This window comes from Callorhinus ursinus, unplaced genomic scaffold, assembly GCF_003265705.2.
Source record: "Callorhinus ursinus isolate GAN/ISIS: 27379988/994484 unplaced genomic scaffold, GSC_fseal_2.0 scaffold69, whole genome shotgun sequence".
In the NCBI taxonomy this organism is placed as follows: Eukaryota; Metazoa; Chordata; class Mammalia; order Carnivora; family Otariidae; genus Callorhinus; species Callorhinus ursinus.
In genome coordinates this window covers 2,771,749-2,795,114 of record NW_027397131.1, presented here as the reverse complement: position 1 = coordinate 2,795,114, position 23,366 = coordinate 2,771,749, and the positions used below count along the sequence as shown (strand labels likewise).

At 36.4% G+C, this 23,366-nt stretch overlaps 1 protein-coding gene across 2 annotated transcripts in view; it reads left to right on the top strand.

The window, feature by feature from the left end:
- The window catches only part of CABCOCO1 (ciliary associated calcium binding coiled-coil 1), a 119,654-nt gene that overhangs the window by 91,222 nt on the left and 5,066 nt on the right, over positions 1-23,366 (top strand). For both annotated transcript variants that reach the window (XM_025850126.2, XM_025850127.2), the window contains 2 exons: positions 21,740-21,862; positions 22,270-22,410. In XM_025850126.2, coding sequence (XP_025705911.1) covers positions 21,740-21,862; positions 22,270-22,410 — 264 coding nt within the window. The remainder of the gene's footprint in view (positions 1-21,739; positions 21,863-22,269; positions 22,411-23,366) is intronic.

Here is a 23,366-nt window from a genome sequence, read left to right as displayed (position 1 = left end):
AGTTTAAACGTCTGTAATTACAGACTATTAGGTAACTGGCAACATTCATGACTAGAGAAGTAAGTGGAGCTCTTTCTGAAGCAATAGCCATGATCAAAGGGATTATAAGTAAGCTCATCCAAACTAGAAGTGTTGGATAAAATCTTAAAATAAAAATAGGATGAGATAATGTGGAACAGAGTGGAGGATGGCATTCATTTTCTTTAGTAGAATGAGATTAGAACCACAGTTGAGAAACTCAACCTAACTTAAAAGTAACTTTAAAATTTTAGATGAAGCATGCTTAGTATAACATATCCTTGTTCTATGTTCTGAAGAGAATCTAGGAGAAAAAATGGGATTTCCCAGGGCCAGGAATATAGGAAGTTCCATTGACAAGGAATGATGTAATCTGAAGTATCTTTGTAGAACAGTAAAATCAGCGGAATATAATTGGGGTCCAGGCAGAAAATTTCCCTCAAAGGGATCCAGGATAAACCCCCAAAACTGTTTACAGTATGAGCATCACATGGTCCTCAGTCAAAAAGGAACATGTGGGGCTCCAAAGATAACCTCAGAAAGCTAATTCAGCGCAAGAGGAACTGCGTCTCTCTTTCTAGACTCCAGGCAGGTTTCTGTCACAATAAAATCAGATAAAGTTAGCCAACTGAAACATCTAAGACTAGGTGATGGTAATCCTTCAGTACTGAGTCTTAGTTTCCCACCAAAAAGCCCCTGGAGCAGCTACACTATGCTAAACCTGTCTAGTACCAATACAGTTTAGTATTCCCTCACATCAACAGTTTTTGAGCCTCTACCATGCCATAGGCCCTGGAGGTCCTCTTGGAAAAGATGAAGGCCTTACCTTCAAGTTGTTCATTTTATAGTTGTAAATGTCATTATCTGTCACCTATGTTCCTTAGAGGAAACTTTTTTTTAATCCTAAATTCCTTTTTTTTTCTATGTCCTCTGTCATGTGAGCTGTAGCAAAATTGCTCTGAGGGCTTGATGACAGGTGGGGAACAGAAGAATGGGTAACGAGGTCAGATAAATGGGGAAGAAAGAAATATTTAGAGAGATGTTCACAGGGGCACCTGGGTGGCTCAGTTCGTTGATCAACTGACTCTTGATTTCAGCTCAGGTAGTGATCTTAGAGTCATAAGATCGAGCCCCACATGGGGCTCCATGCTGGGCGTGGAAGCCGCTTAAGATTCTCTCTCCCTCTGCCCCTCTGAACAGGCTCACGCTCTTTCTCTAAAAACAATAATAATAATAAAATAAATAAATGAAAAGATGCTAACAATTCTAATCTGACGTTTCCTATACTCCCTTCCCTTATTAGCTCTTTTTTTTGACACTTCTTTAAATTTTTTTTAATTTTATTTTTTTATGTTATGTTAATCACCATACATTACATCATTAGTTTTTGATGTAGAGTTCCATGATTTATTGTTTGTGTATAACACCCAGTGCTCCATTCAATATGTGCCCTCTTTAATACCCATCACCAGGCTAACCCATCCCCCCACCTCCTCCCCTCTAGAACCCTCAGTTTGTTTCTCAGAGTCCATAGTCTCTCATGGTTCGTCTCCCCCTTCGATTTCCCCCCCCTTCATTTTTCCCTTCCTACTATCTTCTTTTATTTTTTTAACATATAACGTATTATTTGCTTCAGAGGTCTGTGATTAAACAGTCTTACACAATTCACAGTGCTCACCATAGTACATACCCTCCCCAATGTCTTAGTTCTTAAATAATATCCCACCAAGGGATCTGTGCTGCTGTCTAAACCTGACCATGTACCTGAATCATCCGTAGTACTTTCAAAAATTAACTCTTGATCTCTTCCATCATAATTCTAGTTCAATAGATTTGAACTAGGTCTAGATTAGGGCTTGGCATCTCTACTTCTTAAATAATAGCCTTCTATTGCTAAACTCTGGATTTTTATGTGAAGGCAAGGTAAAATCGTATCTTGTTAAAGCTGTTGAATTTTGGATTTTCTGTCACTTTAATGCTAAATGCTATCCAAGTACGCCAATATCACTACTTTATATTATTAACAAACAAATGTGACCCACTTTTAATTTTAAAAATAAATTAAAAGTGTTTTTAATGATAGCCCCAGAGTCAAAATGTTATATTTTATCCTCTATGGAAAATTCTAATAATGATCAGCAGTGTAAAAAGTTATTCAAATCTTGCAATAAGAGTAAAATGACATTTTAAGAACTCTAAAATATATTTTTGAAGACTTGGAAGAAAAACCCAAGTGCAAATGAAATGCAAACATTTTATTCAATAAATTTTGAATATACCATTTTAACTGCAATTTGGGCAGACTTTTGGAATGTTTTATTTCAACAAGTGAGAAATTACAGCTTGTGATTTGGACTTATATTCAGAGTACCTTCTTTTGTCATCTTTAAATTGATTTATTAAAGAACTGAGAAAAATTTAAAGTATAGTGGAATGTGAAACAAGGGCAATACAGATGAGCAATTAAATCAGTAGAAATTATTCTGACATCAGTGACTAATTGTAAGCCCCCAAAATTCAGATCAGAACAAAAGTAGTAATCCAATAAGAAGAAGAAATACATTTTAAATCGAAGCAATGAATAGGCTTCTAGATTGCTTGATATTTCAATTAGTGAAGAGGAGTGAATCATAGGAACACATTGTAAAAAGATTTCAGTTTCTTTCATTTTTACAAAAAAATATTAACATCAATGAAGATAACATCAAACATATAATATGCCTCTACAACGAAGACATTGACACAAATTGATTAATGAGTGCCATCCATTCAACAAGTAAAGATTATTTTAAATTGTTCATTGCAGAAGAGAACCTGAAAAGCATCTTAAATTCTGCAAGTCATATACGAAAGGAAACTTCGATACAGGTTTTCTGACATTTGACATCAATCCTCAAATGTACATGATATTACCGATAATGAGTTGCAAGGCTGAAATTCCAATAACAAGCTAGAGGAAAGACTCACTAATCTTTACATTCTTTCTATGGAGGATAATATTACAAAATCATTGTCATGTGAAGAGCTGATTAGAGTATGAAACCCAAAAAGTAAAATATCTTACAGATGTGAGGTCAAGCAGTTAATAATCTTTAACTTATTTTTCTGTTTTGTTTTATTTGTAGAATTTGTCAGCTTTTTTTAAAAGATTTTATTATTTGAGAGAGAGAGAGTAAGCGAGAGAGAGCGCAAGCCGGGGGAGGGGGAGAGGAAGAGGGAGAAGCAGACTCCCCGCTGAGCAGGGAGCCCACCTCCCGCCTCTATCCTGGGACTTATGGATCATGACCTGAGCGGAAGGTAGACACTTGACCTACTGAGCCACTCAGGTGCCCCTGTCAGCTTTTTAATATATGTAATTTCTCACTACTACTGTTACCATTCTATATATTCACTTTTGTATGTAATTTTGTATCATAACTTAGCTTCATGGTCCCCCAAGCCTATTCTGGCTGCCCCTTGTACATGGTTCTTACTGGGTAAGGGAGTAGGGATGCTTATTTTCCACAGCTAGAAGGTGATGGCTGTGGTCCCGGGAGCTTGGAGAGGGTAGATGGAAGTAGATGTCAGATAGATTTCAGAGCAGATCTGACAGGACTTGCTGAAGAGCTGGATACAAAGGCTGACAGAGAGGGAGGAATCAGGGGTGGCCCCAGGATTCGGATTTGAATAGCCAGATGTATATTAGCACCATTACCTGGAAGACTGGGGAAGGAACCGGTTAAGGGACGAAACGAAGAGTTCCTTTGGACATGGGGAGTTTGTCATGATTTCCCCCAGTATACCACACTGTCTTTCATGCTGCTTATCATACTTCATACTATAGTCACACCCACATCAGACTATAAACTCCAGTAGAGTAGAGAACTCACTGCTCTTTGCCCTCATGAGCTTAAAATTTCCGTTCAATTGAGTTTAACATGTATTACACCTCACACATACAAGATGCTCTACCAGAACTAGTTTTAAATCCTTTGAATGAAACTCGTCCTACCAAAAAAAAACGCAAATGGATGAGACCCCAGGTTAAGAGTGAAGTAGACCAGATTTAGCACCTCACTTCAGTCTCCTGCCAATTGTGTCATCTTGGAAAAATACCATAACCTCTCAGAGCATCTTGTTTCTCAAGTGAGCAAGTAGAAATGAGAAGAATTATCCTTGCCTTGTAGGATCATCACAAGTAAAAATAAAACAATGTATGCAAAATGCTTATCACAGTGCCCAGCATCCATGAGGACTGAATAAATGGTAGGATGCACTTGCATTTGGTTTTCTTGCTAATATGGATAATATCGATAGTCACAAAATCAGTGTACTAGAAAATGCTGAGAGAGAAAAGTTACACTTTCAGCACAAGAACATATTTTAAATTATTTCAGGAAAAGATAATCGGCTTCTGCACTCTTTCAGTCCCAAAAAGGGGGAGGAAAACTAAAAGGCCCCATGAGCAAAAATAGAATGAATTTACCCAATTCTTTACTGCAGTATTTAACCTCTGCTTTCTTAATGATATGCACAGCAGGGGAAAGGATGTGCTAAAACAATTCATGTGTCATGAACAAAGCAGCCGCAGATTTTAGCTCAAAAATCACACTAGGAAAACCACCAGTTGGAAGTAAAGTAATAAGGCCAAATTTATTTTTTTAATTGAGTCTGGAGTTACAAGCGACCCTTTAATTACATTAATCAAGCAGGCTTCCTCTCAGCAAAGAATGAGGGAACTGCATTGTTCTAACTTTTACTAAACTTGTTTTAAAATTTGCTAGATATTATTTGGACATATGGAAAATAAATCCCTTGATTTCTTTTTAATTTTTTCCCATCGTTTCAATGTAGCTCTAGCAAAAGACAAACACACACTTACTTCTTAGACATGACTTACTCTAAAAGACTATAAATCACATTTTAAAGTTAAAACATTTAAATACTTAAAACATTAGCACTCCTCAAATAAAATTCCATTTTGTTGTTAGACTTTTACATCATAATTTTTATTCCCATTGCTCTGCGCTTTGAATTTTTAATATATGTTCCCATAAAGTCCCCAAGAAAATGGGTTCTATCGATTAAATGTCAGTCAGCTGGTTACTTGCCCCATGTGATAGGTGGCAAATCTAAGGCATGTTGGAAATTAAATGACTTGCCCAAAAGTTATGTAGTTAACAAACACCCTCCCCTTGTGACCCCGGCTCTTCACCAACACTGAGTGCATTTCTTGTTGGAATGCTTTTTTTGCTCTCTCTTTTTGTGTAAATGCCACTTTCCCTGTCTTTCTGTCTGGGATTTTCCCTCTCTGTCTGACCCTGTCTGCTTGCTAGCCCTATTTCTTCTTTAAGATTTAATTCAGGCACCATCTCCCTTTTACATTTTCCCTGACTCTCTTCCCCTCTTCCCTTCCACCACAATGAAGTGGCTCTTTCCTATAAGTTTCTAGGACACCTTACATATACTTCTAATAAGTATTTCACACTCCAATTACTGTGTGTGTTATCTCTACCAAGCCCCCCACCCATGCACTAGATTGTGACCCCCCTCTAAGTATGTTGGTAGTGTCTGAATTCCCAGGGCCTAGACAGTGCTTGGCTTGTTAGTACAGACTCAGTAAAGGTATGCTAAAAGTGACTGTATATGTGAGAGTTTTAGAAACATAGAGTGCCTTGTTTTCTGGGAAAAAAATTATGAAAGCTTTAAGGAGGAGATGGGAGTTTAGCTGAACTTTTGAAGACATGTAGGATTTATATTAACATCTTTACAGGAAATGTAAAGAAACTATATTTCTGTCATTGCCAGTCATACTTTGAGAATGCAAGAAAATAATTAATAATTAGCAGTAAGAGCCCTAAAAGTATACATTAAACATTCTATGTTGTCTCATCTTTAAAAATGATTATTGTCATGTAATTTACACTTTGTTCAAGTAAGTATGACAAACATGGCATATTTTTAATCGATGTCACCAAGCAGCCCAGCAACAATTCATTTGATCTAATATTTTATAAATTAAATTTGATTGAGCCAAGTGGTTTCTTTCAGATAACTGAGGGTAATCTTCGTTCATAATCAAACAAAACTAGTCCTTCAGTGGCACTCTTGTGTTGTACTGGCATTTCAGCCCTAGGAGGCACTACAGAGCCAGAGCTGATGGCCTCAGAAAGGAGATGCCATTGGCCCTGGTCCTTACTCACTGCCATGCAGCAATCATAAACCAGCTCAATCTCCATCTAAGAAAAAAATATATAAACACCATCTGTGTCTTAGTAAAAAATGGAGTTAAATAAAACCACTAATTCAATAAGGTTGAAATAAAATATGACAAATGCTTTGGGAGGGAGGTGCTGTGGTGTGAGTTTTCATTTCCAAATGCACACCTATATTCTGTAGACTCATATTTAAGTAGATCAGCCATTTGCTACTTTTCTCTTGAATCAACATCTTGTCCTTTGAAAGAGTAGCAGCATTTCAGTTCTATTCCTGTATGTGTATAGTCAGTAATGTTTGTCAAGAGCTTTGGGAGAAAGGGACTACACAAATGTCAGTAGTTATTAATATTTGGATTTTTAAAATATATTTAACTATCAATGCATTTTCCATAATCTATGACCAGAGGCCTATTTGTATCCCTCCAACTATAAACATTTTAAGTAAAAATAACCATTAGCCAACAATAGTATTTCTTCTGTTCATCCTTATAAGCAAAGTAGTATTTATCAGCAATTAACAATTATGCTCAACTTCTTCAAGAGCCAAGTTTATTTTAAAATGTTTTTATAGTCAAGTGGTTTAATGCCACTTATTCCTCTGGCTTTGGATAATTATTATGAAGAGGAGCTAGCTAGCTGACAGTGGAAACACCCACATACTCCAGCACGCCCTTCCCTTCCTGGCTAGTGTCTTCGTCCGGCTGATCCCCTAACTGGTACATCATTCAGTCATCAGCTAGATAAAGTATGACTGACCCAGCAGTTCCCTATTCTAGCCCAGTTGTAGCCATTTCCACATTGTTATAATTGATTTTGTACCCCCTTCCTTCTAACTTCACCTCCGGATTGTAACCCCTGTGAGCGCAGAAATCCTACCCAGATGGAATGTACCCAGCTCAATTGAACTGAACTGAAATCTAAATCTTATTCAAGAGGCAAAACTCTTCTTTTAAATATGAGATCTGGTACAGCATACAGCTTACTAGCAAAAAGTCATAGCAAAGCCAGCAAAGTGTTTTTTTACTTTTCTGCTAAGTGGTATTTCTACTCTGTTTTCTTTGAAAGATCCAATGTATTAAAAAAGGGGACAGAGGATAATGGAACAGTTGGGTTGACCTACAGTTGGTTCTCAAGTTCTCTAGTTCAAAGTCTAGTTTAGCTTAAAAAACAAAATTGATTTGAGGACCTCTCACCATGTGCCCCATCCACTCATGCATTTTTAAGAATTATACAAATTCCCACATTTGGCATTGACTCATAAAGACAAGAATAGGTCAAAATGTAATGCCAGTGCTACATAAAGCAGTCTACAAATACAGACCTACCCTCTTTCTGGCTCAAGCCAGCAACATTAGCCCTTCACTTTTATGTGCACTAAATTTCACTCTAGTTTTAATAATAATAACAATAAATATAATAATAAAACTTTGTTTATATAAGAGGTTCATCTAGTTAAAAATGCAGTGAGATTCATGGTACTTTATATGACCCAATTTATATTCCCTTTGATGATTTGAAGGTGATAACGTCGTGTGATTCATTGCCACCTGGTTCTGAATTTTAATAACATAATGACTCATCATGATTTTTACATTTCTTAGAGAACCAGCTTGGCCAAACCATGGCAGTTGTTTTTACTGGGGTCATCTGAACTACGGTTCCCAGAATGCTCATGAAAGGGATATGCTTATGTGTTCAGAACAGCCATAATCCATCATGGCTGGTGCCAGGTCGACACATTATGAGTTTACAGTGTCAGCCCAGTAAATTAAAGCTTTGTTGTAGCCCAGCTTGCTAGGCAATTATTTCCAGTTCATATCCTATAAATCATCACTCTTCACATGACAATCAACAATTCCCATCTAATATTCTAAACATCCATGTTTTGTGTTAATTGTGCTGTCTGATTCTGCACCTAGAACAATGTGACATGACTGGTACTGATAGCTTAGAAAATAAATTTTACTATCACTAGAACCTACTTAAGGAATATTCTACCTCCTCACATTTTTGTCGAGCTGTTTTGTATTTATGTTGAAATAATAGGAAATGAATTTAAATAGAAACACTTCTCGTGTCTTATCTCTGCAAACAAAAAAAACATAATTTACAATAAATTAGCACCGCAGTTGTTAGTGTAGCTTGGCTCTATTTTGCAATTCTCACACCGAAGCTCACAAGTTGACACTTTTTCTGATAAGGTAATTTTTATAAGGTAGTTCTGTAGGTGATTAAATCTGACAGATGCTAGTGAGATGGTGAAGTTCAGAGATGTAGCAGCAAACGCTTTAAAAAATTCTTGCTAAAATAATAAAATGCCTTATGATCTACCAGCAGGAAAATCGATCTAATAAAAGGATAAATTAAGTATAAGGCTGTACTTCTGTGTCTACAACCAAAAATAAAATTATTTGCCAATGAGCAAGTAAGGAAACCAATTAAAACAAACTGTGAGGAAAATGCTATTTTTTAGAATAAAGAATGACTAAAATATTATCTTCCCAGATGTTTCTTCGTATTTACCATCATTGCTGAGATGAACAGAATAAAATGTTTCAAATACAACTAGAAGCTTAAGAAATAGAATGTGCCTTTTCATAACATTTTGATATTCTATCTGTTCTTCAAAACATGCCTCGAACCACCAGATCCCTCAAAGGTAAAAGCTTCATCTTCTCTGAGGGCAATGATGATAATCAGGTGGCTGATGTTTACAATGATACTCCAATCCAAAATTGGTTAAGGCTCAGTTGTAGATTGTATAATTAGATTAACCCAATTAATAATATGGCTTAGTTTTGCAATTTACCTTTATTATTTGAATGGTTTTAGTCCTGGTTTCTTATTTCTAACAGGATTTCAAAACAGTAGCTCATTGTCCTTGCTTGTTTTTGATTACTTAAATGATGTTAGCTTTGCAGGAATCGATTGATACTACAATCTGTTGAAGCACTATATTACAGCATGTGCTGTTTTCTGATTTTCTTATCTAAATATCAGTTGCCTAATGTATGGAGTTCATTTATAAATACCAGGAAGTACCCTGCATCAAGTAAATTAACATGCTGGGCCACATTCTCTGGCTTCATTAGCAACCCTTCATGCCAGGGCTGTGTTCATACAAGTGTGAAAACCAGAACGATCCTTCAAGGCTTTTCCTGGCCTGAATAATTTCTTCATCAGGGAAAAGGCTACACTCATCCTAATATTCCAGTCTTACCACCACAATCTATTCATGTGGCATAACTCCATCTCACATGGATGCCTTTTGGAAGAATTGAACCATTAATAGGGGGGAGAATATGTCCAGTCAAGAAGCCAGTCTGGACACCCAGATGAGGAGCAGTCTGAGTTATAGGTCATAGTAGATGGCCAAAGTTGGGGGCATGGGCTGCTGGCAGGGAGGAGATACAGAAAAAAATTGTAAAATTTGGGACCTTGTAGGTCAGTAGACTTCTATGGCAGGGGGAAATGGTGGTAGAATGATCTATTGACCACAGTGATTTTCTACATTTAATTATTCAATAAATATTTATTACTTCCCCATTATTTATCCACCGCCTGGCAGGAGGTGAAGTGGGGAACAAAATAGACCAAGTCCCTACCCTCAAGAGATCTTTGTTTATCGTAGACATAAATAAGTGACATGGAAATATATATTTAAAAAAAAAAAACAAGCTTCACATGTTAAGCTGTCTCTACATGCCTGGCATTGTGTAAGTGCTTTACACATATTGATTTAATCTTTACAAAACCCATGTGGTGGGTAACTACTATTATCCCCATTTTCTAGACGAGGACAGTGGCCTTTGTTGTAGGATCACATATGAATAAGCATCCTCAGAGAGCTGCAGTTATGCCTTACGACAATGACTGTGTTTCAATATAGCAGGTGATATTTTGGTGCAAAGAATTTTAAAATAAAATTTGTGCCTTCTGCTTTTCACTCAAAAGAAATGAATGATTCAAACTATGAAAACAGGTGTCTAAAATCTGTGAGACAGAACAAACACTATAGTCCCTACAGGACAGCTGTTGAGATCAAGCCAAAGCACCACTGGGTCTCTGCTAGAAGAGTAACTTGGTACAGCTGTCTAATTCCTTTCATGAAATGGATGGGACTGATCAGAAATTAGAGCCACAGGATGGACAATGAAACTCGTCCACAACAGAACGAATATCTCATTCACCCAGGTTTGACTTTAAAATTATATCAGCCATGAAAATTATTTCACTGTCTTCTGTCATGAGTAATTGGGCTATATTTAATTTTAATCATTAAAATGTAAAAATAATAAAAGCCATCAAAATAGTCTATAGTCAATTTTCTGATAAAGCAAATTTGTTTTTTCCTCCATTTGTGATTTAAATGGCCTCCAGAAAGTTTTTTGGAACTAAGTGTTAATTAAAAATATGGAAATGGATTTAAAGCACATTACAGCACACAGTGGAAGAATAATCACAAGAGATTTGTTCACACAACCATACTCATTTCTCAATGTGTTTTTTAACTGTCTAGGTTATTGGTTGCTTTTCTGCATGTGCCTATTCCTAGAAAAAACTGTGATTCCAAAGAAAACAGTAATTACAATTACAACAAATGAGACAAAATGCTATTTGAGCGGGAACATGCAGTTTTAGTCACCAACAGAAAACTGATGCTCCTATACTTTCCTGCTTACACAAATGAATTAAGCATGTTCTCACATTTGTTTATAAAACAAATGTCTTTTACATCTCGCCATCTTAAAAAAAATTACAACCTCCATGTCTTACTTTTGTTGAGTTAATTTGGAATTATGCACAGTAGGGCTGCGAGGAACCAGTGAACAAATTCTTTCTGAAATTCCCTGAGAACTTATGCTTTCAGATCCCTAGTGTGCATATATCATTTTACTTTCCTGATCCTGTATTTTTTCACCTGTAAAGCAGAGAGAAACATTTTTGGGACTCCACAAAAAACAAAAAACAAAAAACAAAAAAACAGTGGGTTGCACTTGCCGCCCAAGGATTAGGTGCATGGGCTTTGGAGTCAAATAGATCTGGGTTCAAGTTCTGCTGGAATTTGCCGTTCTCTAGTTAGTTGTGTGACCTTGACCGAGTTACCCAACCTCTGTGAGCTTTAGGTTCTTCATTCAAAAAATGAGGTCAATAAAACCTCTCTTCACAGGGTAGTATGAATTGAAGGCCCTAATATTTATAATGTGCTTTCTAACTAGCTCAATGCCAGGTTCAGAGTAGATTCTCAATAAACGAGAGGTTTCTTTTCTTTATCAGCAATGTTCATTTTCCTGGATGGTGGCCAGTGCTGCCACAACACCAATGGGTACCGTTCACATTTGTTTTGAGGATTGGAGGTGCCGGTAGGTGGCCCATGGAGAGCAATGTGAATCATGGACCCTGGAATTGAGCAACTCAGATCTAGAGATTTTCTGATGTTAATGTTACTTCCATCAGGAGCTGTGGAGGGGCAAATGGTATCTCTGAGGAATTCTCTAGAATTTTAGACTATACTGTGTAAAACAACTCTTAGTTTAAGCAATGCATTCATGTCAGTGAGAGGTGGTTTTGTTGTTTGGCACTATAGTAATCAAGCAAATACTCTAGGACTCATTCATAACGGAGAAATACATGTATTGCCCTGATGCAACAATAAACCATTAGATTTGCTTCTCCAGGTGGTACATTTTTTCATGTTAAACTTTTAAAACTGAATCATAGCAGATCAAACAAATTGGCAGCCCTGAAAATTTTTAAATGAATCGTTACCCTAATGGAGTATTTAACACCTAATGAATGCCACCTTTGTACAAAGACCTGAGCTAGGGTCCCAAGATGAATGACACGGTCTCTGCCCTCAAGTCATTTCCACAAAGTGGTGGGAAATCCCTCCTGCATGGCTATAACTCCCAAGTACAATGGAACAAATACTCTGCAAGGGGAACAAGCAAAATCCTTTGAAGCACAAGGGAGACCAAGGAAAACATCCCTGGAGTGAATGAGCTAGCCTGGCAGGGCAGATGGAATATTGATTGGCCAGGATTCGGAAGAAGTGCCCTCCAAGCAAAGACGCCATCACAGGCAACACTCATGGCTGGGAAAGCACCTCCATTCACCCTTGCTGGCTGGCTGGCTGGCTTTCTCTTTTCCCATAGCAAATATTTATCGAGACCCCACTATGTTGTAGGCAGTGTGCATCGTAGGAAGGTAATAATGCGGTATGGCTGGAGTTCACGATCTCTGAAGGCAAGATCTTGGCTCTGGAGGCTACCCAGTGGGCACGGTTAAGAAAAAGAAGGGGGCAGGTGTGACACATCACAGAGGTGCCCCCAACACCTGATTTAATATTAGGACCGAGGGAGAGGGACCAACTGAAGACAACCCTAACATTTTGGTCCAGAAACCAAGAAGCCGGTGATGTCATTAAGTGATAAAGAAAATGAAGGAGGAACAGGTTTGCGGAAGATAATTAAGTAGAAATAAATGGACAAGCTGCAGCCTGTCTAAGATTCCATTAAGTACTGAGACTGTCATCCAAATATTCTACATCACGACAGAAAAATACGGAATCTGAGAATCTGCAGAGCCTGGAAACTCTGAGGCTTGTATAAATAGAGAAAAGGCCACTTGAAATTTAGTAACGTAGGATATAGCATCTGTAACTGAACTAAAGATGACCTAGCCTCACCCCCTGATTTTACAAATAAAGAAAACATGCTCCAGAGATACTCTCTACTGAGTGGCAGAGCCAATCCAGGACTCTGACTAAACATTTAAGGGGGAAAAAAAAATCCAGATTTCTAAAACATTCAAATCTGGAATACAGATACCACCTAAATTTTTCAGAGTTGCCATGATTTCAGTTTCTTAACAGATTATAAGCGAAAGGTCTTTTTTGCAAAAATCTATTGCTATGTGTGCCATTGTTCACAAAACCAGTTTTGTAATTAATTTCCAAGAATTCCAATTCCATGAAAAGCCTCAGAAACTTAGAGGACCTAGAGCTGTTCCTGGGAAGGAAAGACAAGACTCTTTTTAGGTTATTGAAATAATGACACACCCATGTATATAATAATGGGCTGCCCAGCATGGAAGGAAGGGCCTGGGTGCTCCGTGAAAGAACCCTGTTTCCAGAACGCCAGGGACACAAGAGTAATCAACGGCAGTTTTCTCAGAAGCACGAAAATCCTGCCCTGCTGATCAAAGAAGAATGACTACTGCACTTAAAGAACCAGTTAGTAGAGATTTTAAAAGGAGGGCTGGGGGAGGGATGGTGGAGGGAGCTAGGCTGAGGGGGAAATATTTATAACTGTGACAACATGTTTCCTTGTAATAATTTATGAGCCCACTGGGGAAAAAGGAAACACACAAACTATGAATAAAATATCCAAAATGTAAACATCATGCCTTCTGTGAATTTTCTTTAGTTAAAAATTAAAGTTGAGGTTGACTAAAGTAAATGACTACATTTTCGTGGTCTCTTATTTCCTTGATGCTAAGGGTTACCAACTGATTTACAACTTCCTGTGTTGTTTTTTAATCTATATTTGCCAGCACATTTTTAATGTCAGATTACTTAAAATAGACATCTTGGTTCTAAGAGGTCAGGAATAATAATATTATGTTGACTGCTCTAAATACTTCATAGCACTCTACAAACATTCTAGTTTGGCCTAAAAAAAAAAAAAAAGCTTTATATTTCTAAATGAAATTAATTTCAATATAGTTCTTAGAATTCTTTTTGTTTTGGAGGGTTTTTTTTTTGCTTCCAACGGATGATGACTTCAGGACTGAAGTGCAAGTCAATTAGTATGCTTTGAAGTTAAGTAAATTACATGGATAGCTTTATCCAAATAGTTTCAGTCTCCTCTTACTCAGGTAATTTAAGCTGTGAAAATAACAGGAAGTCCGTGAAAAGAGAAAGACTAGAACCGAAGACTTAGGGTTCCTTCATTTACCGTAGTTTCTCTTCTATTCATTATGACTTATTGTCTCGGATGATTTCTGCAAATTCCAGGTACTTGTTCAAAAAGAGTATTCACAAGTATGAAGGCCATGAAATAATTTCATCTTCATAGAAGCTATCATAAGATATAATTAGAATGCAACATATGTAAAATCAATTTTTTAAATTTATATTTGAAAATTCAACACTGGCTTTCCGCAAAGATAATTGCATAACTCATCTTTATCATGCTGACTAATTTACAGATACTGATACTTAATTCTTGAAACAGGAGATAATTTAGAGTATTTCCTCCATTTTAAATATTAAAAACCATCAAGATTTAAATAGAATGCCAAGATGAAGCCAAAACGCATTTATCCATGATCAGAACTGTTTGAAATACTTTACACTGAGTTCAAGGATATGCCTTTTAGAGTGTAACTTAGTAAGCTAAACAAATATACTCTTGAGTGGCTTTCTAAAAATATCTTGGATCTCTCTCCCACTCCCCCTGCTTGTGTTCCCTCTCTCGCTGTGTCTTTCTCTGTCAAATAAATAAATAAAATCTTTAAAAAAAATATTTGAAAAGCATTAATTATTTTCCAATTATTTATGATAGAACCAACTGTACTTTCCCTCTCTCACCCTGAGGAAGTTGCAAGATAAGGTCAATCTAGGAACCAAAAGTACAATATTGAACTTCGCAGTTTCAAGAGCTCTGGTGTTTCAATTTTCACAAGAAGGACACGCAAAAAATGTGTCTTATAGGCCCTAACTCCTTACCTTTGACGACATCTGTTAAAGGGAATCTTTTGGAAGTGAACTCAGTCTGGACAACCACAGACCACACTGGATGCTGAAAAACGAAAGGTGAAAAAAGTGATAAATTGGGTGGGGAAGGGTGGAGGAGCAGCTTTTTCTAATTTTGAAAGTAAGATGTAAACATTCTCCTTTTCTAAATACGTGGTTTGCCTCAGTCCCGATCGTGCCGCAGAACAACCAACTATGTCATGTTCTCTAGGTCTCCAGAGAGAAGTTATTTGGGTCCAAGGAATTCTTCAAATAAGATGACATTGGATTTATATTTGGTAATTTAAAGGCTGTGACTATATGAAAACAGGGTGATGGCGTGCCCTTATAAACAAACTCTTCTGCATTAGCTGGACTCTTGGGGCAATGTTAACAATTTCATATAGAAATAGTATGGACGGTATTCTCAATATGGCTACTCTACTCTGTCTTCCAGTGCTGGCATTAGAAAGATGATCCTTTCAATAATAACAGTAATTATAAATAATAATAATAATACACCTTTGGGTTTAATAATAGTTTCCCTTTGAAGAACTCCCAGAATTTTCATCCACATTATCTAATTTATGCTTGAAACAATCCAATGAAGTAGCCAGGTAGCAATTATCATTATCCTACTCTTACAGATAAACAAACTGAGGCCTAGGGATTTTCTTAGCATCACACAATTAGGAATAGAGCCAAGTCTAAAGCCTATAATTCAGTGGTCTTTCTTCCAGATTATTGCCATCTTTAGAAAATATCTGGGTATCTGAAGAACTGTTCTATCCCTCAGGAAATGTTTACACCAGAGACAGATCAAAACATCTTTTCCTTCTAAATCTCATTTATACTACAAGAAGGTACTTTTTTTTTCAAATTCATTAGAGAGGATTTTGTTGTCTGAGGTCATTAAGATAGGAGTACTCAGATTTCTTTTCAAATTGTAATGTTGGCCTTAAGCAGAACCACACTTGGAAATACCTAAAGATGTCTAAAATATTCTGGAATTGGTTTCTTTTGTTATTTCACTTTTTAAAAAAATTTCAAGCCCAGGTTAAACAAGATCAAATCAAGAGATATAAATAAAAATGGGCACAAGGTGTTAACTCAAGTGTCCTAGCCAGACTGCAATTTGGTTTACTGTGGGCCTGCCAACTTAAATTCCTCCTTGCCACTTCAGCTGGAATGGGTAGTCTTCATTTCCTGTCCTAACTTGTCCTGTGTCAAAGGTCACTGTTGAGGTGAGCAGCATGTGGATCTGGTGGTCTCAAAGCTCTGTTAAGTTATAGATGTTCAAACTGCCAGTATGTTGTGGATAAAAATAGAAGTTGTTATTAGATGTCTATTCATACCCTGCAGAAGCCTGGCAACATTTTGAACCTTTTCAAAATGTAAATACTGCATATTAAGCACAGGAAAGAAAATTAATATGCTGCATTTGCAAATTTATTTCCAAGTCAAAAATGCAAAGGGGGAGGAGGACTGTTGTAGCAGAATTGACATTCTACATTTATGGGGTATATTAAGAAGTCTGTAATGGCCTGAACACAAAAGAAAACACTTTAGAAATGGATTAATTGAAGTTTCTCTGATAATCTGAGCTTTTGAATTTCCTCTCTTTTGATTTTAAATTTATGGCCTCAGTATGACATTACCAGAGTTTATTGCATTTTGCAGGTGGCATTCATGTGTTGTTACTTTTTGTGTAGTATATTGTGGGCAATGGGTTATAATTTTTGTTAAAAATTTCCAGAACCACACATGTACCTCTTCATTAGACTTGCAAATGAGTAATGCCTTTTTCAAGGGGAGAAAATAGTTAAAACATTACAGGAATTTTTGTGCCTTTTTTCCTTAGTTAGTATTGGGAAATGTTTGCAATAAAGTTTGCTTTTTGAAACTTTCACATTTTGTAGTGAGTTTTGATTTACATATGAAGTCATCATCTGACAATTTGAAACAAATGTCTTTTTAAAGCATACCAGTTTTTTGTATGTATTTCTATCACTCCAAAAAAGTTTTAACAGATTTATCTTGCTTTCTGCCATTCAAAACAGTGGAAAGTTGTCATTTCAATGGCATTTTTTAATATCTTGAATATTTTAATAATTGGATTTAATCATTTAGTAATTGCCACCTTGATCATAGATTTCGTCAGTACAACCATAACCCACAAATCCATCCACCATTTTTTCCAAAGAAAAACAATAAAAAAATAAGTAACAAAAAAAAACATTTAAAATACAACACAATAACAAAAACAGTAAGCCAGAGTTTGTACTATCAATAACACTAACACATAAAATAGAAAAAGAAAGCATGAAGTAACACAATTTTCAGATATAATTTTTATACTTCTTCTCAGACACAGTAAGATCTGAAGCAGATTCTAATTCCTATAAGCATTCTTCAAACCTACACTGACCCTGTACTTAGTTCCAGGAGGACTCAAAATTCCTATCACTTATTCCCATGATAGATGTCCATTTTATATTGAATATGTAACATCTTAAAAGTATTCTAGTGATTTCATTTGGCTTGTAAAGATCTTGGATTTTTTAAAACCTACATAATGTTTCAGTGATGAAATTTTGTACTTACGAGTATTAAATTATACCAAAAAGCCATTTACTTGATATTCTTTAAATACCATAGCACAATTCAACTAAAGCTCAGATTGTAAACCATCTTAAATAACACTAATGCAGTGTGCACGTAATGAACAATATAGCCAACTTAAGTTAATTTTCATGTAACAGATAACATCTGGGGGAAATGTATATTGGTAAGTTATGCAAAACTAATTTTCTAGCGACCACATCTGTAGAAGTTATTTATTGTATGTTCACTTAACAGTCCATTATTCTGTTTAGAAATCTATTCTCTTCTTTATTAGAGCTTTTAATGTACTCACCTTGGTTCAAATGGTCTGCTCATTATCAGAAAAAATATAAATGGCATTCACATGGAACAACATGATTGTTTTTATTATATCCATTTGTGTGCAAGCATTCAAAAATGGCAAGAGAAACACATTTATTGCTTTACATTCAAAGTAATATTTAGGGGGTATTTGAAAGTCAAGCAAAACCAATCATTTGGCCAAATGGATGTATGTGTATAATCAGAAACTCCTGATTTTTAATCTCAGCATTAGGCCTCAGGCAAGTCACTTAAAGTCTTTTCCTTTGTTTCCTGATCTAAAGATTATGGGTGCTATTCTCTTAGAGAAGAAGAAAGGGTACTTGCTAAATCAGGGTACGAAATAGGAGTATTTTTTTAATAAACATACTTGATCCTTTTTCTGTTTTTATTTTCCTAGGTTTAAGAGGTAACATATTAGACTTTTGAGGAAAAAAATATGAGACAATTACAATGCTACAGGAATGTATAAAAATAGTTATAAAACTAGCTTTATTTAATTTGCCTCAACTATTCATAGACTTGAGGAAATTATAACGTTCTTTCAGAAAATCTAACTTAATAAAGCTGACCATGTCTTTCTGTTTTAAATAGATTTTATTACAGAACCAGTGATGTTGTAAAACATGAGGTTTTGTTAAAAAAAAATACAAAGGCCTAATTGTATTTTTTCAAGAAAGTATTGCATCAGACGGTTTCATTTAAACATATTTGCTGGCTCTGTGCTCTCACCACAATTATTGATTCTAATTTTCCTTAAACTTGTTTTTTAAAAAGATTACTTAATGGGGGGAAAATTCACTATGATGCTTCTGGTGCTAGGTTTATTTCAAACTATATATTTGACAGTATGCCTTCTTATTATTAATGAGACGACTTTATATTTACCCCCCTCTGAAATTGGGACATTTCTTTCCTTCGTAGTATCTTAGTAACAAAGCCAAATGTAACTCTCTGTGAAAAAGAAAAATGTAGCTATGATCTGGTTCACTGATAGTATGCAAAACACTCTGAAGAAATTCTCACCCCCAGTTTTTGTGCAGGAATTAAATCAAATGAATACCTGTATGAGCTATGAGCTATATTCATAAAAATCAAGCAAAAGAGATTCTTGGGATAAACAGGAGTTTCACTCCACCAAAAAAATAATAATAATAATAACGTGGGGCTGGGAGTAGTCCAAGTTCCCGAGTATGTGCCCAGTACACACATACACATACATACACACACACCCAATGCCAAAGACCAGGAAAACTGGATAGTTGGCAAGTAGTTCAGATGAGCCTTGTAAAGAAATGTGGACCACAGAGGTGTGAGGGACAAAACTTGCACACAAATATCTGCTTGCACTCACGTGTATGATCCGATGGAAGAAAGGGCACAAGTGGAGGCGGGGGGAATTGGCTACCACCAGGCCGCAGAGGCCATCTGCTGAGAACTTCCACCAAGGGCTCAGAAACAATTTGCAGAAAGAGCCTGTGTGCAGAAAAGCAGAGCTGCAAGACAAATTTGGCAAGAGCAACAAAATAAAATTCTGCTTCATTAAAAGAAATATTTTACCTTGAAGTTTTGCTCATGCTTTCTTTCTCTGGGTCTACAGTAAACGCAGTAAACCCTATTGGGTTCTTTTCTCTCTGCTTTCCAATGGCTAACTCACCGCCACTTCCCCCAAATTCCTATTCCTCACCCTCTGTGAAAGTCTATACCACTCAGTATATGCCTCATCATCTGCCCTCGTCTCTAGATTCTCACGTGCAGCTTATTTATTTTACTGATAATGTTGCAAAGGACACTAAATTATATTTAGCTGTTTCATTTTCCTAGCTTGGTAAAATAAAGAGCAATATAAGTTGTGGGAGGATGAAAAACAAGCATGATGAAAAAAGGTACATATAATTTTGTGGGAAGAAGAAAATGTTTGTATGTCCCATTTAGGGGAAAAAATGACTTATGAATATGATGACAGAAAAGAATTGTTCTTATATATATATATTTTAGATTCTATTTTGATTAACATTTAGTCAACTTAAGAAGAATAATCTGGAATGATGTCACCTAACAGAATAGAGATTAAGTGATTAATAATAATCAATAATTTCCAAGTATGGCAACATGATGACATGGATATTGAAAACTGCACAGGACGAGAAGTTGGCACAGCAGGGTTTAACTCCCAGCCCGGGCACTAAGTGATGATTTGACCTTAAGCCAACCATTTAATCGCTTGGTTTCCAAATTGCCTTTACTACAGAGTTCTAAAACTTCAGTTCTTCTCTATATTTATACTAAGCAGCAGCTTCCTATAAAATAGAATTAAAGTTAACAATATGAATTCAATGCAAATACACTGGGACAACCAAGCAATAGCTTGAGCTTTCAAGACATTCCCAAACCTATCTAAATAAAAAAACATTATTAGTATTCAAACGATGAAACATTACAACCTATAAGTTGTAATGATCACATGTTTAACAGGTAAGTTAACTTGAAATATTGTGGAGAAGTTAGAAGGGAATGGATGATGATTTCAGGTTTTTCCAAGTCCTGTAGGATGGTAATTAACTGGTGATTTTATACATTTCCAGTTTTGTCTTTAAACATATATGTTCAGGGTCTGTCTTTGTCAGCACATGGTGGGTGGCTTCACCTCTGGGCCTCAAAAGAAAGCTCACTGTATAAATGAGAACATCAATATACCGATGTACAGTGAGGAATGTAATAGGCGTGAAGATCAAAGCACTGAACTGGGTACGTCTTTATAGATCAATGGAGATGGGAAGTCAAATTATGATCAAGATGTTGCTTGTTAAACACAGAATCAGAACAAAAGGAACTAATTAAGTGATTCAGATGTTTGCCTTAATCAGTACCCTCCTCTCTTTCTCACCTTCAAGTCACGGTGGGATGGACACTGCTTAAGTTGACTTCTTTGACTCCTGTTTCTTCATTTCCAGTGTTGACCAACCATCACCCTCCCTCAGATTTGCACACTTGCTACAAAATTCTGAAGTGCTCACAGTGAGGTCTTGCCTCACCCTCTGTATTTTTGGTTGGTTTTACAGATCTCCTCTCTGATTCATAGTGCACTGGCTTTATGCATTAACCTTCAGAGTCTTTATTGTCCTCATCACCAAGTTCTTGGTGGCCACTTTTCCATTGCCCCCAAGAATGGCCACACTCTGCTGAGTAACACTGATCACGGTTAGGCTGTTGGTGAATGTTTTAAGCACACAAACCCTGCCAGAACTGGAGAAGGTATACAGAGGATCTAAAGCACGGTCTCTACCTACAGAGAGCTTGTAGGCAACAGGAAGGGAACACTGACACATAAAACAATTAAAGATCAAGACAGTATAAAATGAAGTCCTTTATACACAAACAATGAATCATGGAACACCACATCAAAAACTAATGATGTAATGTATGGTGATTAACATAACAATAAAAATTTTTAAAAAATGAAGTCCTAAGCCACATAGTATAGAAAAAGAATAAGACAGTGGGAAGAATAAAATGCTAATTATCAGTTACAGAGATACAGAGAGCAAAAAGCAATAGAGAACCTAAGAGGGCAGTGGTGTCAAGAATTTAGAGGAAATAGCACTTAGAATATAATAGACTTGGCACTATATATATGCATATGCACACTTATATAAAAATTATATGCACATTAATTATACATAATTATATATTATCATATAATTTGAATTAATTTAATTGATAATAGGTTGTATGATATATGTTATATAATATGTGCTGTGTATTATATACTATATATTCATTACAATATAGAGAGGGAAATGAATGAATTGGCCGAAATTGTGGTTAGTCACCATGATACAGCTCTTTTCTTCCCCTCCAGCAAGTGTTAGAGGTTGTCAAGTCTTCAGGTGGTCTCTTCCCGGATCCTCTAGAAGAAGGAATCTCATTTGATACTTATTCAACATTCATAGAGCCACCCCCAACACTGGATACAGAAATGAAGGTAGGTTTCTTTCTGTCTCTTAATTCACCTTGTCTCAGCATTTTATTCTCTATGGGCAGGAGGGAAAAAACTAAATGCTCTTCCATTTTCTTACCCTCTGATTTTTTCCAGCTCAATATAAATATTTCTTTTAGGGTTGACTCGCTGGTGGGCCAGCTGAGGGTGGCTCAGCAATTTCAATCTCTCCACTTCCACTCTCCTCAAAGTAAGCACTGATTAGCAGCGCCATGGCTTCATCTGTCCTGATGCTCATGAATAACAGAAATGCAAGATAACATCCAATCAAAACCTTCTTTCAGATCAACATCATTCCTTGTAGAAAAGTACCCAGGGGAAGTTTTAGGCTACCTATAAATCACTGAACATTCCAGAAGTCACTTGAGTGTTCTTTATTTTTAATATTCCAGGGATTGGATCAAGAACAAGGCCCTGATGAAGCCCAGTCAGAAGCCAACACTTCCGATGTGGATCCTTTAGTGGGTTTCACCATCAAAGATATAAAAGCAGTTCTGGATCAAGTCACAGATGATATTTTAATCGGCATTCAGGTAGTCAGCCTTGATAGCATGCTCACTTACTTTATTATTACTGGTTAATTAGCCAACCTGAGCCTTAATGTCTGTAAACGCTACCCACACTCTGCCAGCAAGAGTGATGCTTATGATGGAGGACTTCAATTTCACATCTCCCCGTAATTCACAGTTGAGTCATCTAAGACTCAGTAAGATCACAAAACAGGTTCCCCAACAGCACCTAGAGTGGGGTGTGTTGCCAGTTTCCACAATCATCCATCATCAAAACCCAAAATGTGAAACGGTAAAAACTGCGTGCCCATCATACCCATCATACTGTAAACATGGCTCATGCAAGAGTAAATGGAGTACCTTTCTAACAGCAAACACGGAAGATCAACCATAATTCTTAGGTAAGTCTCCTCACCAAATTTCTAAAGAGAGGCTTTCAAATCCTTGAACTCCCTCTCAGAGAGTTTGTTCCTTTTTACATACTTAATAGCTAAGCAATGTACACCAAAGGCTGCATGGAAATGGTGATGGGACAGCCATCCCGGGCAACTGCCACTCATGGATCAGTCAGATTAACTTTATGTCTAACCTTTTTTTCCTGTCAAAACAAAACAAAACAAAAACCCATCTCTACCTCAACACAAAGACTTGCATCATTTTTTTCAGGCAAAATGGTTAAGTAAGTGAATTGCCTATTTTAAGAAGATTTACGATTTTTTATAGAAATGACCATGAATCAATAGAACAACATACTACCTGTCTAAAATATTAATGCATCTCAGGGAAAGATTTAATTGTTATCTGAACATGAGATGATATATAAAAAGCACACTATATTAAAAACTAATTTAGAAAGAGCAAAAGATTAGCTTGGCGTAAGCATACCTTGTTACTTGTCTAATCATCAAACTTTAATGCATTATTTACATGAACATTTAATGATTTGATACCAACAGAATCAGCCAAAGTCCTCAGCTTAA